Raw genomic sequence first — 19,899 nt, 5'->3', positions numbered from 1 at the left:
TCCTTTGTATGGAGAGATTTCCTGGTACAATTGGTGCATCACACAAGCAATATATGTCAAAGTTGCCGATTAGTGCTTCTATCACTCTTTTATGTATAAGTTGTGGGTACTAGAGGTAGTACCCGGTTCTTTGTAAACAGTGTAAATCCTATTGAGTTTTCTGAGACAGGAGGCCATCCTGGATGTAATGGATGATTGTAGCTAAGTAGACAATGAAGATTAAAGCTTTGATATATGTCTAAATTTTGCTTTCCAGGGAAGACCTGTGAACTGCCAAGCTGTAGTGATCAGCTCTCTAAGCTTTATACTCATTCTCAGCTATATACCCTTTATAGAGGACATTATTGATTAACATCAGCTGAATCTGCCTATTGAGCCTCAGATGCATATTATGTTCTTCTTAATGGTCCTAGAGTTTTAACAGGCTGGATATGACTAAATCCAGAATCTGATTGTTTTATTTGGTGCCCTGAAAACCAAGCTCTCATGATTATTGTAAAGCTGAGTGACATTTATTTTGACTCTTCTCTTGTTATAAAGTGAACTTTGGGATCAAATATTGAGATCTTCCTGTTAGCCTCTTTCCTTGCTGTTCCTTGAACCCCGTGTTCTGCAGCCCTCGCACGAACTCTTTGACACCGCAGCACTTGCACCTTCTCTTCTCCTCTTGGAACTTGATTTCAGCAGAGCTTCTGCAACACTTGGACCTTCTCTTCTCTCTTGATTTCAGCAGGGCTTCCGCAACACTTGATTTCAGCAGGGCTTCCACAACACTTGATTGTAGGAGGGCTACCGCAACACTTGGACCTTCTCTTCTCCTCTTGGATACATGCAAAGTGATGCTTCCTTCACCCCTCCCTCACACCCAAAGAGAGCCTTCTCTTTTATAGGATTTCAAGAGCTTCTCTTCTTGGAGAGAGAGTTGAGTTGTTCTTCATGTAAGATGTGGTTGTTCCACTCTGCAACACTAATTTCGAGATATCTCTTTGTGCATTGTTTGGATGAAAAAACATCCAACACAAAAATTGTAGATCTCGCTATTTTCGATAACCCACGCGGCCCATTTTTAGAGATCGTTTTCTATCGTGAGATATTTTAAAAATGGATTTTCTAAAAAAAAGAACTTTTTAAAATTTACTCTTAACTTGTGGTCCATGCAACCACTTTGAGTCATAGATAAGGAGAGTTCATTAGATTGCCTTAGGCCTCAACCTTAAGATTGAATTCCACACAAAAGCTTGTGTCATTTTAGACCTTAGAAAGAGAAAATCACTTCTCTCCTCACTTCTAGAGGATCACGTTCTCTCGTCTTTCTTAGTGAGAGAATTCCCTCTCTCATCTTTCTTAATGAAACAAAAGATCTTTAAACCTTGACTTGTAGGGGAGAGGATGACCCCAAATGAATGCAATGCTCATTACACACAAGTAAAACATTCCCAGGCGTCCCTGGATGCACACATAAATACATAACACAATGCTAATGCACTTCCTCGTCTTAGAACTCAATCCATCTTCATTTATGTGTAACTCTTTGGTTCTTGTGTACACTCTTACACTTGGTAGATACTTCTTTCTCCCTTCATAACTTGTAGTGCCTGTACTAGATATCTCCATCACAGTGCTTTGATCACCCCATTAAGTGATACACTAGGAATACTGGTCTCTAAATGGTCTCATAGCCATGCTAGATCATCATCAACACTTAAAGAAAAGTGAGTCATTGATTTATTAACATGAATTTATTAAATAGAGAATGCTTAATAAGCAATCAATTTAGTGACAACTATAAAATAAATAAATAGGTTGGAACTCTGTTCTAGCCTTAATTTAATACGAGTACACACTCTAAACTCATAAATGTCTATTAATTTAAATATGTATTTTACGGAATCACCCACTTGCACATTAAATTAACATGATGTGCGAAAAGGACAGGCGTCCCCATTAACTTTTCGCACAAGCAATCCACCTTGTGTACGAGCCCCGACGCTAATAAATATAATTTTACGGAATCCATTGCAAAACCTCACGGAATTCACTGTGGAATATGCCTCCTGGCATCATACCCCTAGGGTGGGATAGCAATTGTCCTCAATTGCTATTAGCTCAATGTGGAGCGAGCAGTGAGGGGTAAGCACTTAGGTCACGAGTGTGCATCCATTGGGCCTCTTCAACATGATGATTTTTAAATTTCACCAAATATCTAGAATATCTATGGTCAGTTCTAGTGGTCATATAATCAATGTCTAAAATTGTTTCGGGTTCAAGGATTTTAGTTTCTTCTTCTAACAAAGGCAGATTTTCATAGACAGGGTGGACATGTAATTGGCCTAACAAACTGATATGAAAAGTATTGTGGATTTTTCGATGTTGGGGTAGTTCTAATTTAAAGGCATTGTCATTGATTTTGTGAATGATTTTGAAATGTCCATAAAATCTAGGAGCTAACTTTACAACAGGGTGTTTCTCAACACTTTGTAGTCTTCGATTTTCAATTCGTAACCAAACATAATCATCAACTATTAAATTCATAGCTTTTCTTTTCTTGTTAGCTTGTTTAGTATATGATTGCTAGGCTTTTGCAACCATATCTTTAACTTCATAAAAAATAGTAGCATGCATATTGGGAATATCATCAGCAACTTTAACTTTGTTTGACAAATGAAGTAATAGGTATAGGCAATCTATATCCATAAATGATTTCAAAAGGTGCTTTTCATATAGCTATATGTGGAGTGTTATTGTATGCAAACTGAAGTAAATGCAAGTGTGTATCCCATGTTTGTGGTTTTGAAATTGTGTATGTACGTAAAAGATCCAAGATTGTAATGTTTATAGCTTCTGTTTGTCTATTTGTTTTAGGATGAAATGTAGATGAAAAATCAATCTTTGTTCCTAAGTTTGCAAACAAAGTAGTCCAAAAATTATTGCAGAATCTAGAGTCGCGATAAAAAATAATAACTTTTGGTAAACCATGGTTAGTGAAAACATTTTTCAAAAACAATTGAGTAGCTTGAGATGCAGTTTACGTTTTCTTGCATGGAATGAAATATACATGTTTGCTAAACTAATCTACAATAGTCTAAATCATATCGTGATTAACTTTGAGTGTTAGACAAACTAATAATAAAATCAATCGAAATATGATATCATGGTCTTTCAAGAATTGGTAAAGGCATTAATAAACCATACTACTTACCATGGTGTTGCTTAACTCTTTGACAAATTAAACACTTAGATACAAAGTTAGAAACATCAGATTCCATCTGTGGCCAGTAGAAATCTTCAATCCATATACATAAAGTGGAAATAATACCTCTATGGCCTTGATATGTGGGACGATGAATTTCATGCAACACAAATGATCTAAATGAAATAGTTACACATAACCTTTTCTCATAAAACATAAATCCATCAGCATAAGATAATGAATCAATTGGAATCTAGTTATTGGCAATTAATTTATTCCAATCAACTTGAAAACTGGGGTCTTGATCATAGGTATCTTTCATAGAGATAAGGGAATCAAAAGATATCACAGAGATATTATGAATAGTTGGTCTTCTACTCAAGGCATCCGCAGCAACATTCTCTTTTCTAGATTGATATTGGATAAGTGGGTGGAAACTTTGAATAAAAGCAGCCCATTTAGTATGATGGTCAGAGATTTGTGATTGACTAAGGAGATGTTTGATACTTTGTTGGTCAGTTTTGATCATGAATTCAGATCCCATTAAATAGTGTTTCCATTGGCGTAAAGCTTATACTACAGCTAGCAATTCCTTATCATAGGTAGAATACTTAAGTTCAGAGGGTTTGAGTTTGCAGCTAGAGTAGGCTATGGGATGGGAATCTTGCATAAGGACAACTCCTATTCCAGATCCACTAGCGTTAGTGACTACTAGGAAAAATGGTCTATTAAAGTCATGGAGTTGCAATTTACAGGAGCATGTGTTAAGGCATGTTTTTATAAATCAAAATACTTTTACTTATTTTCATACCAATGATACACATTACCTTTCTTTAATAATTTTGTGTATTCAATTTGGGTTTGGAAAAATTCATTGTTTTCAGGATTAGCATATAATTGATTCTCTTTTAGTAATTTGAAAACCAAATATAAATGTTAATAATACTCGTTCTCATTCTTACTGAAAACCAATATGTTATTAAAGAAAACAATGACACAATGCTAATGCTTCAAAAATATGCGATTCATCATATGATTGAATGTGGCTGGTGCATTAGCTAAACCAAAAGGCATAACATGAAATTCATAATGTCCAAATTGAGTTCTAAATGCAATTTTGAAAATATTAGATGTGTCTAGTCGTACTTGATGGTATCCAAACTTAAGATCTATTTTACTGAATATTGTAGCCCCTTGTAGTTTATCCATGAGGTCGTCTATCCTAGGAATCAGATATCTATTCTTGACAATGATATTATTTAGGGCACGATAATCAATGTACATCCTACAGGTATTGTTTTCTTTTTAACTAATAGGACAAGTGCACCAAATGGAGAACTACTGGGCCTAATGAGTCCTCGGATTAATAATTCTTCAACTTGGGCTTGAATTTCTTATGTTCAATTTGATTATGTCGATAAGGTGCGTTACATGGTGGTTGAGAACCTGGAATTAAGTCTATTTTGTAATCTTCAGGACATGTGGGTGGTAAACCAGGTGGTAAGTCAGCAACAAAACAATCTTTAAATTGTGAGAGAAATTTTGCGTGCATAGGATGCATCTTATTTTCCTTAACTTCAATTTCATTCACCTAGATTAGGTAGGATTTGCTACCTTTTCTTAATGCATGTTTAGCCTGTGTATGACTAAGCAATTGAAAATGATCAAAAGTGTGCATACCATACAATGTGATTCATTTTTTATTAAAATAAATATTCATTGAATGCGTGGAATAATCTATATTAGGATTATATTGATGACGCCAAGGCATTCCTAAGATAATGTCACTAGATTGAAGAGGCACAACTAAGAAATTTCTACGTTCAACATAATCACCAAATTTAATTTCTAAGTCATACATTTCTTTTGTTCCATCGTATCTAGTACCTAGGAATGCAGCCTTGATACAATAATGAGTGGAAACAGTACGTAAATTCAATTCTTTGACCAATTTTGCAGAAATAAAATCATGTGTGCTCCCATCATAATGTAAAACAGTCTTTTCTTTACCATGCATAAGACATTTCATCGTTAATAAAGAATGGGGATTTGGTATACCTGGTAAAGTATCTGTAGTAGTGTCGATATCGTCATTGTCTTCCGTGAAATCTGGTATTTCTTTATGGTCTTCATCTTCAGTCGCTCCCAAGTAGTTGATGTGAACATTTGGCTTTTTGGATTGACAATTCACTGCTAAATGTCCAAGTTGATGACATTTATAGCAGACTATGGATTTGGCTTTAGAAACATTATTGGAAATAGCAGGAAGTTTAGGAATGTTAAGATTTGGCTGGAGAGATGGCTTAGGATTTGAATTTGTATTTAATGGTATAGCAAGGGGTCGTGTCCAAGATTTATGGAATGAAGATGGAACAAAGCAGTTTTGATTGAATCTTTGAAAGTTAGAGTTGAATTGCTTTGTACCGAAGTTACGATTGTTTGAGAATTTTTGTGGTCGCTTCTCTTGTCCTCGAATTTTGTCTTCAGCATCATGGGCCAAGGAGATCGCATACTCAAGAGTCATTGGCTTGAACATGTTTACTTCCGCATAGAAGTGACCAAGCAAACCAGACATAAACTTGCGCTTATGGGTCCCCTCAAGTACATCTTCGAGCATTTGAAGTTGTAATAAAGCATTCCAGAAACACTCGGTATATTGTGAAATAGACTCACGATTTCTTTGTTGCAGAAGTTTCCACTGTTTGATTGCTTTTTCGTGGAATTGGGGTGGAAGAAAATTCTGCAAAAAAATCTTTTGGAAAGTTTTCCAAGTAGTAGGACAATCAATTCTTTTGCAGACACAATAGTCCACCATAGCAATGCTCTGTCAAAACTAAATGATTAGTGACACACTTAATTTTGTATTTTTCAGCATACTGTTCGTCATGGAAATAATCATCAAACTGACTGATAAAAGCAATAACATTCTTTCCATCACGTAATCCATTGAAAGCACGAAATTTAAAATTTATTTTACTTATCTTGGCTTCTTTTCGAATAGATTGTGCTTCAAGTGTCGCATCAATTCGTGCATCGTATAACATCTTCAAGTTGCGGTCCATCTTGATCGGCAATAGATCGTTGAAGAGTGGCCAATTGAGCTTGCAAAGTTTGATGTGCTCTTCATTCCTCTTGAAGCTGCATCATAATTAGGTCCAATTTTTGCTCCATCGTTGGTTCTGATAAATCACCTTCGGCCATAAAATCTTCCATATTTTGATTGGTCATCCTGTAAAATTACAAACAACCTCACACACTCGAAATCTTGTTAGTGGAATGAGCATAGCTTAAGGTCCGGTTTACAAGGTTTGCTTTTTTTAAATGGCTTTTTAGCAATCTTTCTTCTCTGCGATTACGAAAATTGATGTCGGTCTTCTTCCAAGCGTATACGTCTTCCATATAGTTTGCATGTGATTCTCTGCTTGCTGGAATTGGTCTTTGTCACAACGCAGGTGTGAGCAGGGGCTTGCAATAAAGTTGAGATGAATTCGGTATTGGTTGTATGTGAACGGCCACCATGCAAAATTTGAAACTTTAAAAGTTTTAAGCTTAATAGCTTAAAGAGTCTTAAGCTTTAACTTTAAAAGCTTAATTGAAACGTTTGTTTTCTTCTGATCACGACCAGGACGGCGGTATGTTCTCGCCGTGATCGTCGCTAGCAAAGATGTCCTTCCGCCACGTTTCGAAAATTTGTAGAGACTAAGCTTTTTTTAATAAGCTTAAAGCTAATCTTAATGAAGGTGCTTACTATTGTTTCTGAGAAAAAAAACATCTTCATGAGAGAGCTTTCTGAGTGGTCCTCCTACTCCAGAGAGTGGTCCTTCGTGATCGGACAGCGTAGCAGGGGGTTCTTCATTGCCAGGAACACGCTGGTATTGACGGATTGTTGCAAGATTGACTGTAGAGCTCGATCGTTCTAGGAGTTTTGCCTTCATGTGAGATGGTAAGCGATTGGAAGCCCTCGATCTCAACTTTGCTCTGATACCACTGGTAAGCAAATTGGATGCTATGTGTGTATGTAGCAAGCGTCGGAAGGTCCCCAAGAACAAAAGAACTCTACTTTAGTTCAAAAAGCAAGAGAGAGGATTTGCATGACATGAAGAAAAGAGACCAATTGGATACAATCTCCCCCAGGTCCATGCCTTGTGTGAGCGCTTCACAAAGCATGTATTTTATATTTTATTCATCTCGAAGCTAAAAAATAGCCCAAATTTACAATTAGCATGCTTTAGCTTTTGTATTTGCTTTTGTCCAAATAAAGAATAAAGCAGTTGGGCGTCTTAAGAGTCGGACTATGTCGAAATATAATGACCAATAATAAATATTTAAACCGTGCGTCCATGTGTATACAAAATAATAAATATATGTCAAGTGCTTCAATAAGTAACTGCGTCAAAATAAATATCGGCACCACGCCTAAGACACGTGCCCATCAAAAATGATAATTTCTTCTAAATAACTTGAATACACACTATCCCCTAGTGCTTCCTAGCACCAGCGCCACCCGCTCTACACATCAACTGAAGCATTCACAATTATTAGAAAATAGTAAAATTAAACTAACAAAAGTGAATACCTAGTAGTCTTCAGCTATAAAATAAATCAATAGGTTGGAACTCTATCCTAACCTTAATTTAATACAAGTGCGCACTCTAAACTTATAAATGTCCATTAATTTAAATATGTATTTTGCGGAATCACCCGCTATGGAATCACCCACTTGCAAATTAAACTAATGTGACGCCTGAAAAGGATAGGCGTCACCATCAACTTTCGCACAAGGAATCCATCTCGTGCCTCGGTAAATAAATATAATTTTACGAAATCCACCGCAAAACCTCATGGAATCCACTGTGGAATATGCCTCCTGGAATCAATTGATGGTTGCAAAATATAGGATTTTTAGATAAGTTTAGCCAATTTTTTATATTTTGAAGATTATTTCTTATAAATATCCAAAAAAGATATAGAAAACCTCTAGAATAGGGTGACATGCAAAAAGCAAGTTACTTTTGAGCCACTTTTGGGAGATCTTACGCAAAAATAGGGTTTTCAGACATGCGATCACAGTTTATAGGCAATAAACAGCACTCCGAACAAAAAGAAGAAGAATGAGCGATTTGAGAGGATTTTGACCAGGTGTTCTAGTGTCCTAGGGTTTTACTCCCCTTTCAGAGCCAACGAAACCATAAGATTTGTGGTCTGAGCAGCTCCAGGACATATTTTTGGTCTACTAGGGAGCTCGAGGACATCTAATGCTTGGAGATTGCTTGGTTTTACTCCCTAGTAGAGCCAACGAAACCATAAGATTTTGGTCTACTAGGGAGCTCCAGGACATCTAATGCTTGGAGATTGCTTTTGAGTAGTCCTAGACAAGGATTTTGTTCATCTTCTTAGGTTCTATCAATACATAATGCTTTGATTCATTGAGCTTTGTATTTATCTTGTGTACCTCTTGTCTATTCTTTTTCTTCTCTTCTATCTCTTATTCTCTTATTCCTTCTATCTCTGATCCTTGGTGGATACAACCTTTTGACTAAAATCCCACCGAAAGCAGATTATACTTGATGAAACTTAATATATCAAATATCCCTAATTAGATATTTGTTTAAGATAATTTCATTGTCTACAAAAACAAGTACCTATTTCTAGACTCGATGAAACAATATCCCTAATTAGATAGTTGTTTACGATAATTTCATTATCTACAAAAACAAGTACCTATTTCTAGACTCGATGAAACATCAAGACAAGTGACCTCCTTATCTTCCTTTCGCGCATTCTCTCTTATACCATCATTAGTAATATTTTCTTCTATATTTGCACACAAGTAATCAAAGTTTATGTTGATATTGAGATTATAAATTTTTCAGAAAGCAATGAAACAAATAAAAAAGTAACATATTTGATTGAACCACCTATTATTAAATACTTAGATTACAAAAAATATATTAATCTAAAAAAATTGTACCTTTCACCTCATTCATCAGAGTCCACAAGCCCAAGGAACGTGGATCTTCACTCATCATCTTCTTTAGAAGATCCATCATCTCTATGCTAGAAGTTGACATTTGAAACCTACATATATGTGGTGACTATGAGAAACTATATATTAATTTTGTTGAAAAAATGTTAGTTAACATAAAAAAGAACTTTAATAAACATACCATCATAATATTGTTGAGCCATATTCAAGTGAACGCCACATAATAGGTATGATTTTTTGTCTTTTATTGACTATCATTGTTTTTGTTTTGATTACATGTCATTGCTTTTGTGTTGATATACACAACCGCCAATCTTTCCATTTTGGATCCTCTCCTCTCACCTTCCAAATATTTTCTTGGAAGTGGACCTTAGTCAACCATCCCATGTAAACTTGCTTTATTTCATAATTAATTGACCTTATGATGGCATAATTCAGGTTTTTTGGCCCACACAGTACTGATAAATCACCCTTCATATAAATAATTTCATTCTCCTCCAGCCAAGGAGGAATGCAACCAATGCAATCTATCTTTGTTAAGCATGACCTTAGACTCAAATCCTTTGTCTCATATGCAATAATAGAATTTCCATGTTGAAGTGGGATCAATTTATGTAATAATGACTGTATTGGTCTAATACAATACCATGAAAATGTCACAAAACTATTTTGCAAGTGAGTCATATCTATAGTGGTATCCACAACTAAACTTTCATGGCCCCTTTCAATCATAATCCATGAGTAATCCATTATCTATAGTAATGTACACCAAAGAAAAGCCTCACTTCGCTATGACATTCCAATGAGAAAAGTGATGATATGCATGCCTTCCAATGGCCAACATTCATATCAACAATGGTATGTTCGTCACATCTTACAACCACCTTATCTCCCACTTTATAAGTTTGTCCCTTAAGAAATACTCTTTTACGTTCTATTACTCGTTCCACCTCTAAGTTGAAAGCCTGAAGAATGTATCTCCTTTCATCAAGAATGTCTGCACTTGTAATTGCATTGACATCTCATGATACGATTTATTATATAACTACCTGAAATATAAATATTTATCAATGCTAATCAGTCCATATATTCAAACTTTACGTCAAAGGAAGAAGCTTTGTAACATAAGGAAAGCATCTTCATGAACACTTACATATTAAAGTATACTTAGAATAAATATAAGTCATCTCAATACTACAAACGCAAAACCAAAATTGCAGACTAAACAGTTTGAGATACCAAACCAAACACAAAAAGAAAGGTCGTGTTCTTGGGACTTAGTAGTTTGTCACAACAGTTATCCCTTTTGAGTATGGTTTAACATCCTCTTTCTCCACGCTCATGAAATGACATGTATTTAAGCTCTTTAACATTAAACCTAGAGGGCACGGATTGCAAGTTTAGGCACAAATGATATATACGTGACTCTTTGCCAAAGGTAGTACCAAATCTATATTGACAAACATTATTTTAAGATCATTACTAAACTAGGAGAAAATACTTGAATCATCTAACCAACTCCTTGAATATCATCATTTATAAAGGTGTATCAACAAACTTTAATACTTGATTCATCTAACCACTCCTTCTTTTGTTCAAACAATCTACCCATTTGAGGCAAAAGATGGCACACACAAAAATCCTTTTAATTCATGTTCATTATAGATTAGAGATAGCTTACAACCTTCCTCTTGTATGTATCCTCAATTATGCTATCCATGTCATCTATGTTGTATATATCTACTGCCATGATGAGATAGCGATTTTGTTTCTAAGTGTTTAATTTTTCAAAGAGTCAAGCCACACCATGGTAAGCAATATGGTTTGTTAATGTCTTTACCAATTCCTGAACGTCCATGGGAACATATTTCAATGGATTTTATAATTGGTTTGCCTAATACACAAGCTATCATGATATGATTTGGACTATATTAGATTGATTTAGCAAACAAGCATATTTTCTACCATGCAAGAAAACATTAATTGCATCTCAGGTTGCACAATTGTTTTTTAAGACTGTTTTCACTAATTATGATTTACCAAAGGTTATTATTTCTGATCGTGATTCTAAAATTTTCAATAAATTTTGGACTACTTTGTTAACTAATTTGGATACTAAGATTGATTTCTCATTTGCATTTCCTCCTAGGCAAACAAAAGCTACTAACAGTATAATTCTAGATCTCTTGCATATGTACACAATTTCAAAACCATAAACATGGAATACACATTTACATCCACTTCAATTTGCATACAATAATACACCACACACAGCTACACATAAAGCACATTTTGAAATTATTTATGGGCATAGATTGCCTACACCTGTTACATTATTGTCGAAAAAAGTTAAACCTACTAATGATATTGCCAATACGCATGCTACTATTTTTGCTCAAGTTAAAGACATGATTGCGAAAGCCCAGTAATCATACACTAAACAAGCTAAAAAGAAAAGAAAAGCCACGAGTTTCAATGTTGATGATTATGTTTGGTTACGCATTGAAAATAAAAGATTGCAAAGTGTTGAGAAATACCATGTTGTTAAATTAGCACCTAGATTTTATGGACCTTTTAAAATAATTTACAAGATCAATGACAATGCATTTAAATTAGAACTACCCCAACACTAGAAGATACATAATACTTTTCATATCAGTTTTTATTATGACCTTTTAGAGGCCAATTACATGTCCATCCTGTCTATAAAAACCCTCATTTCTTAGAAGAAGAAACTGAAATCCTTGAACCTGAAACTATTTTAGACACTGACTTTATGACTACTAAAACTGGTGTAGATATTCTAGATATTTGATTAAGTTTAAAAATCATCCTGTTGAAGAAGCCCAATGGATGCACACCCACGACCTAAGTGCTTACCCCTCACTGCTCGCTCCACATTGAGCTAATAGCAATTGAGGACAATTGCTATCCCACCCGGGGGTATGATGCCAGGAGGCATATTCCACGGTGGATTCCATGAGGTTTTTATTCCACGGTGGATTCCATAAGATTTTTCAGTGGATTCCACAAACCTATATTTATTTGTCGAGGCTCATACACAAGGTGAATTCCTTGTGCGAGAAGTTGATGGGGACGCTTGTCCTTTTCGAATGTCGGATTAATTTAATGTGCACGTGGGTGATTCCACAATGGGTGATTCTGCAAAATACATATTTAAATTAATGGACGTTTATGAGTTTAGAGTGCACTCGTATTAAATTAAGGTTAGGATAGAGTTCCAATCTATTTAATTATTTTGTAGCTGAAGACTGCTATGTATTTACTTTTGTGGGTTTTATCTTATTATTTTCTAACAATTGTAAATGCTTCAGTTGATGTGTAGAGTAGGCAACGGTGGCGTTGGGAAGCACGGAGCGATGGAGTGAATTCAAAATACCTAGAAGAATTATTATTTTTGATGGGCGTGCGTCTTATCACTAAAGGCGTGGCGCCAATATTTATTTAGACATGCTTATTTATTAAAGCACTTAACAAATATTCATTATTTTGTATGCATATAGACGCTCAGTTAAATATTCTATTATTTGACATATTTGGGCACAACCCGACTTTTGGGATACCCAAACGCTTTACTCTTTATTTGGACAAAAGCAAACACAAAAGCCAAAAGCATGCTAATTGTAAAGTGGGCTAGTTTTGAGCTTGGAGATGAATAAATCTATAAATACATGCCTTGTGAAGTGCTCATACACAAGGCATAGGGGGAGATTGCACCCAATTGGTCTTCTTGTCTCTTGTCGTACAAAATCTCTTTTTGCCTTTAATATAAAGCTTTTGTAGAGTTCTTTGTTCTTGGGGACCTTTCGACATTCACTACGCGTGCATACAACACCCGATTTGCACACCATTCAAGTTGTACCTTTCCCAAGGTCAAGTGGAAAGCTCTTTGAGGTTGACCAAATAACCCTCATTAACTCTAGTAGACCCTTCATAGACACTCATTGAATCATCTTCTTGTCCATCATCATCCACCATCTACATTATATGGTATAATATCACTTTATCCCTTATTCTTCTCCTTCAATCAATGAAAATTTTAAAATCAATACATGTTGGTTACTAGGAGAATTCTCATTTAATTATTTATAGCATAAGTATTTGCATTCAAAGCTTGGTATTGTTAGTAGAAGGTAAAATATAAGGCAATGATTTCCTAATCATAAATGCATTGAAAGATACATGTATCCTTTTTCTTGGGGGAAGGTGGGTCCTTTATAACATTTAACTATTTCTTAATTCTATAAGTTAGTGTGTAGAGCATCTGGTAATGAGGTTGTTTGGTTCACTTGTGGGATGGTATGTTTAGGTCACTATAAAACCCTGCTTCCTTGAGCTTGTTTGTCTCCACATTTTCTTAGTAAGTGAAAAATGGACTCAACAAGGGTTCAATGATTGTATTAGTGATTTTTCTAAACCGCCAAATTCATCCAACAATGTAAAGCCATATGTACTAATCGAAAATCACTTGCTTGAGATCTAATTTGTCTTTTAGTTCCCTAGTTAATCCAATACATCTAAGACACTCCAACCCTATATGTTGCTTTTTTTTAAAAAGCAAAAAATTAAGAGAGTTTGTATGAAGAGTACTTATATCCCAAGGAGGTAACCCATAGACATGTAAATATATCATGTGGGAGGAGGTAAACCATAAATATATAAATGTATCCCATATGGAAATGTACCGGTCAAATATTGCATTCCTAGTGATAAGAAAATGGATGTCTTATTCGTACAAAAATTTATAAATAATGGACCAAATAGGCCTTGAATGCAAGTGATCTAAAGGACTTGCATCTAATGACCCCCTTGAGACTTGTCCCATGAGCAAACATGTATGAAAGGGTTCATCTAAGCTTCAAAAATACAAGGATTATAAATACTCCATGGAGATATGTACTATTTGAGATTCTCAAGTCCTCAATTGTTGAATATAGATGTCAACCAAATCCATTGATGACTAATGCAATAAAATGTTTCTTCAAATGAAATATCTCTAGCACATTTTGTTGATGCAAAGTTAGGACACATCGTCACTAAATTGTTAAAGCAAGAAACTCGACCTGGCTTTAGAGAAAGATTTCAACAAATTGCAATGCAAATATAATGCTTCACAATGTGATGCTTTTATTTTAGAATTGCAACCTTCAATCATCAAACATAAAGGGCACAATAAATTCAAACTATCCTACCCTTTTCTTTAGAAGAGGTAATGTTTGAAGTGTTTGCCTGGATCCTCTTCCTAGGTACACTAGTTTCATGTGTGTATCTTCCTTTACCCATTTTAAGTATTGCTCTTCATTTTCTATGTCTACCCTCTCAACTCACCTAGGATCCTCTTCCTAGGTACACTAGTTTCATATGTGTATCTTCCTTTATCTACTTTAAGTATTGCTCTTCATTTTCTATGTCTGTCTTCTCAACTCAGAATTAAATTTGCAATCAATGATTTCATATTGTATGTTCACAATCTTCTTACAAGTATAACATTTTTTGCACTTGTTCACATTACACACTTTAAGAGTTTAGTGCTTTTACAAATATATGAGATCACTATTGACTCGTGGTTCATGGAATGTGACTCATTCAATAGTAATTTTCTATCTTTACCCATGCCAAGTAGTTTAAAGCAACTCATTCTTTACCCATACAAAATATCTACTTGAGCATGTGGGTATAGACATGGATATGTGAGTTCAAACCTTGGATAAAACCTCTAGGCCATCTTGCATCTTTCAAAATTCAATGCTTCTCAAAAAACAAAACAAAACAAAAAAAAACCCGAAGAAATTTAAAACACACACTTGCATAACACTGTCGATTTTTATTAGCTGCATAACAATGTAGTTATTTATCGCTAATATTTCTTGACTGCGCGTACACATGCAACAAGTAGTGTACGTCCAATATAGTAAGATCTGAATTGGCTTTTGGGGTGGACATTAGATTGCCTCTCTCTCTCTCTCTCTCTCTCTCTCTCTCTCTCTCTCAGCCAAGTGCCTTTAACAGTGCCCCCCTATCCACTCACACGACTCAATACAGTCTGACATCTGTATGCCTCAACTTCACAGTGAGCATCAGTATGCCTTCCACTTTTGTATTAATATGGTTCATCATGACGACGGTTACCACCTTATTGCTCTGCTGCCACAAACCTTCTTATACCTCTGCAGGTTCCACTGATCAGGGGCAGCTGCAGCCAGCTGCTGCTTCTTCGTCCCCGTCCATCGACATAGTAATGAGCAGTACACCAGAGCAGGAGAAAGCAGCTCTTCTAGCCTTCAAAGCGAGCATTACCGCAGACCCACTGCACGCCTTAGCCTCTTGGACTAATGCTACTTCTCCGGAACTATCCCGCCCTCCCTTGCCAACCTCTCCCACCTCCAAACCCTCAAGCTGCATGACATTAGCAACCTCACCGGCCCCATCCCCCCAGAAATTGGATCCTTGCCACGCCTCGCATCCCTCTACCTCAATGGCAACAGCCTTACCGGCCACATCCCCCCGCAGCTCGGGAACCTGTCCACGTTGAAGGACCTCTCCCTCATGATCAACAAGCTTGAAGGTTCCATCCCTGCAGACCTTGGCCAGCTCCAAAACCTGCAGTCCCTCTCCATCATCCTCAACGATTTTTCAGGTGGAATTCCTCATGAGCTCGGAAACCTCAAGAGCCTAAAAGAATTTTGGGCCTACTCATGCAACTTGACTGGCCTTGTGCCACCCCAATTGGGTAATCTCTCCAATTTGATAGACCTTGATCTTTCACATAACCACCTATCAGGTAGCATCCCACCAGAGCTGGCCCGGCTTCCAAATCTTCATAGCTTGAGACTCTTCCAAAATAATTTCACTGGAAGTATCCCACACCAGTTTGGCAATCTCACCAACCTCCAGATGGCCTTTTTGTTCAGCAACAGTTTCTCTGGTGACCTTCCACCTGCTTTAGGAAGGCTCCAAAACCTACAAACCCTTAGTGTGTATTCCAACAAGCTTACAGGGTTATTACCAGCCGATCTCGGGAATCTAACAAATCTTCAAAACCTTCCATTGTTTGACAACAAACTGCATGGTCCAATCCCTTCAGAACTTGGTAAATTGAGAAACTTGGTTGGTCTCTATGTGAAAGACAACAGCTTTTCAGGAACTCTACCTTGTATATTTGGAAACATGGCAAATCTTCAATACTTGGACATGACAGCCAACAAGTTGCAGGGCAAGATTCCTGCTTGCTTTGGAAATCTCAGCAACTTGATTTACCTTGATTTATCTGGCAACCAGTTCTTTGGTGACATGCCTGTAGCCTTAACTAACTGCACCGACTTACAATGGTTGAAGCTTGGGAATAATTCCTTGACTGGAGGGCTCCCCCCCCACACATACAGTTCACTCCGCCATTTGCGCACACTCTCACTTGCAGACAACAACATGGGAGGAGCTCTTCCAGCAGCGTTTGCTAATCACAGTAGCTTGGTAATTCTGGATCTAAAGAACAATCAGTTTGCAAGAAGTTTACCGGACATTTGGGCTCAATTTGAGAACCTTAGGGTGCTCAGTTTGGGTTATAACAGACTTACTGGATTTTTGCCATCTTGGATATGGAAGCTTGACAAAATTCAAGTTCTGGACTTGTCAAATAACAATTTCTCAGGCACCATCCCAAAGCAGATACATCACATGGATGGTCTTAAGCAAAATGCGAACGTAGTTACTGACGATAATATGCCGTGGGATAGTATATCTATTGAGACAAAAGGCATTGAACTACAATTCACCTACATATTGGGAGGGATCAAGTCTTTGGATTTGTCAGGCAACAGGATTAGGGGCAACATACCTGAGGAGTTGGGTCTGCTCAACGGGTTGGTTAGCCTCAATTTGTCAAGCAATTTTCTGGCAGGGGCAATCCCAGCTAGCCTTGCGAATATCTCCTCCTTGGAGTCATTGGATCTTTCAAACAATGCCCTCAGTGGTTCAATACCACCTCAACTTACGGATTTGACATCTTTGGAAGTCTTGAATCTGTCGTCTAATAATCTTTCTGGTCAAATACCCACAGGTAAGCATCGGCTGCTTTATGACATATTAAGCAAACATCATGTATATCCGCTCAGATGATCTGTACCTTTTGTAATGCGTGTTTGAATCAGTGTAGTGCTCATCTTAATTATGCGCGTGCAACAGGAAAACAATTCGACGCGTTCAGCAACCAGTCATACCTGAACAATCCAAACCTTTGTGGTCCTCCGCTGACATCTGCATGCTCAGAGATCAATTCTGGACATCATGAAACAAGAAGTGACAAAAATACGGATGCCAAACTCAAGATCATTGTCAGCTGCATATGTGCGACAGTAGGAATAACTGCCATTGCTTTTGTATGTTTGGTGGCTCTAAAAAGAGCGAAAAGGAGGGATCAGGAACTTGGAGCCCATCTCCAAGTTTTTCTCACTTTCCATCCCCAGGAACTCCTTCAAGCAACAGGGGGATACAGTGCTGACAGAATTATTGGCGAAGGTGGCTTCAGCATTGTTTATAGAGGCATGTTGAGGAACGGAACGACAGTTGCTGTCAAAACATTAAAGATGCTGAAGGTGGATGAGGAAGAGAGAAGCTTCAAGGCAGAGTGTAAGATCTTGGGCCAGATACGCCATAGAAATCTTGTTAAAGTTTTGGGTACCTGCGTGTCAAGCAATGCAAAAGCTTTGGTGCTTGAGTTCATAAGCAATGGAAGTTTAGACACTCACCTGTATCAAGATCCTTGCCAACTGGATTGGAAGAGGCGTGCTAACATTGCCTTCGGAGTGGCGCAAGGGCTGGTTTACCTGCACACTGAGACGGGGGTTGGTCAGATACTTCATCGCGACCTAAAGCCAGGCAATATCCTTCTGGATGAAGAGTTTGAACCCCACATTAGCGATTTTGGAATCGCACGACTGATCACTACAGAGAAAGATGTTGCAGCATCAGCGCCGTCTATTGTGCGAGGCTCAATTGGATACATGCCACCAGGCAAAGAACGACGTTTTCTATCGTCTGAAACTTTACTATCAAGTTCTGTTTGTAAGCTGAAATTTTTGTAGATGGTCTAATCACATCACTAGAATCAGATATGAGTATTCCTGTGATAGCAATAACTGGGAAGGTTACTACTTCGATCATTTCTACCAAGCAAACATTTTCAGTGGGTCAATGACAGCAGAAAGTCCGGCACAATAACATTAATATGATATATTTGATATGTGTGTGTGCTTTGTATGTATGATCAACAATATGATATATCTAATATGTGTGTGTGCTTTGCATGTATGATCAGAGTATGCATACGGGGAGAGGATGACAGATAAAGGGGACGTGTATAGTTATGGAGTGGTACTTCTGGAGTTGCTCACAAGGAGGAAACCAACTTCTCAAATGTTTGCGGAGGGTGACATTAATCTACCATCATGGGCTCGGTCCATGTTTACAAAAGATTGGCGGAAAGTGATAGATCCAGATTTACTCCATCACAATAACAGTTCAACGGACGATGAAGTTTGCGGCCTCTTCACTATCGCTTTATCCTGCGTCTATCATATCCCAAAAGATCGGCCTTCAATGAGAGAGGTCCTAGATATGTTGTGGCTGCTTTTCAAGAAGGGCAATCCTCACCCATTGGCCTCTCAGGAAATTATGGAATCACCATCAGCAGTGCTTTTAGACTTGAACAAAGACTCATCAAGTTCATTCTTCAGCAGTGTAGCTGCATCTACCTGATTATGTCCAACCACTTCAGTTTATGCTGAGAAGGAGACTATTCTAAATGGTTGAAATATGCACCACTTTAAAAGAACCTAGATTGGCTATTACATCAACATGCACCCCCTTTGGTCCAGGAAGAAGCAACTTTTATGATCTCTAATGTTGAATTCAAGGAAATCAAATATAGTTTGCCTCTCTTCGTCCCTTCTGCACACAAGCAAGGCATACAAGCAGTATAAGCTTGGTCTCTCTAAATAGCACATACTGACAATATACAATACATGTTTTTCCAGGTGCCAGTATAAAATTGGATGACGAATCCACCTTTATATCCAAAATCCTATTAGAACTAATGCTCTCTTTCATGTATGTGTACTTCCACTCTGTAGGCTCTGTGCGTGTGTGCACACACGCATGCCAATGCATGTGTGTTGGATAATTGGATGAACGATGCATCTTGATTTGTAGGCCTTAATAGAACCAATGCTCTTACTAATGCTACAAGAAACAAACAAATAGCCATTAGAGCCTCAATGTAGAGTAAAACTGTTTCATCCAAATTACTTTAAGTGTTTGCGTGCCCTCGGATGGCACATGTCATTATTTTAGTCACTATGGTCACTTTGAGAGGGACTGATTTCATAAGTAGAATCGAATATTGCCATTATGTGTTTTTTAGGGTGTTCGAACCAATGCTCTCTAATTGGATGCACAATCCACCTTGATATGCAAGCCTTAATAGGACTAAAACTCTCTATCTAATGCTGCAAGAAAGAAACAAATAGCCATAAGAGTCTTAGAGTAGAATAAAATTGTTTGACACAAATGACTATAATAATTTGAGGCTTTATTATAGGACCAGTCTGTCAAACCTACGAGTAGGCAAGAAAGTGCTCTAATGTCTCTCTGAATTGTCCACAATATGCAATATGCCCTACGCTTTATATATGGAACAAACCTAAAA

The 19,899-nt window shown here is 37.1% G+C and overlaps 1 protein-coding gene across 1 annotated transcript; it reads left to right on the top strand.

The window, feature by feature from the left end:
• Positions 1-15,312: 15,312 nt before the first annotated feature.
• Positions 15,313-19,478, top strand: LOC148026551 (uncharacterized). The gene is made up of 4 exons (XM_087690325.1): positions 15,313-15,483; positions 15,594-17,253; positions 17,379-18,206; positions 18,511-19,478. Exons 1-4 carry the CDS (start codon positions 15,313-15,315, stop codon positions 18,948-18,950), a joined length of 3,099 nt encoding a protein of 1,032 aa, XP_087546451.1. The 3' UTR covers positions 18,951-19,478.
• The last annotated feature ends 421 nt before the right edge of the window (positions 19,479-19,899 follow it).

This window comes from Lygodium microphyllum, chromosome 13 (genome assembly GCF_053477565.2).
Source record: "Lygodium microphyllum isolate KBCC chromosome 13, Lygodium_microphyllum_v1.1.10, whole genome shotgun sequence".
NCBI lineage: Eukaryota > Viridiplantae > Streptophyta > Polypodiopsida > Schizaeales > Lygodiaceae > Lygodium > Lygodium microphyllum.
Note: the sequence above shows the minus strand (reverse complement) of the source record. Positions and strands in the feature narration are given on the sequence as shown.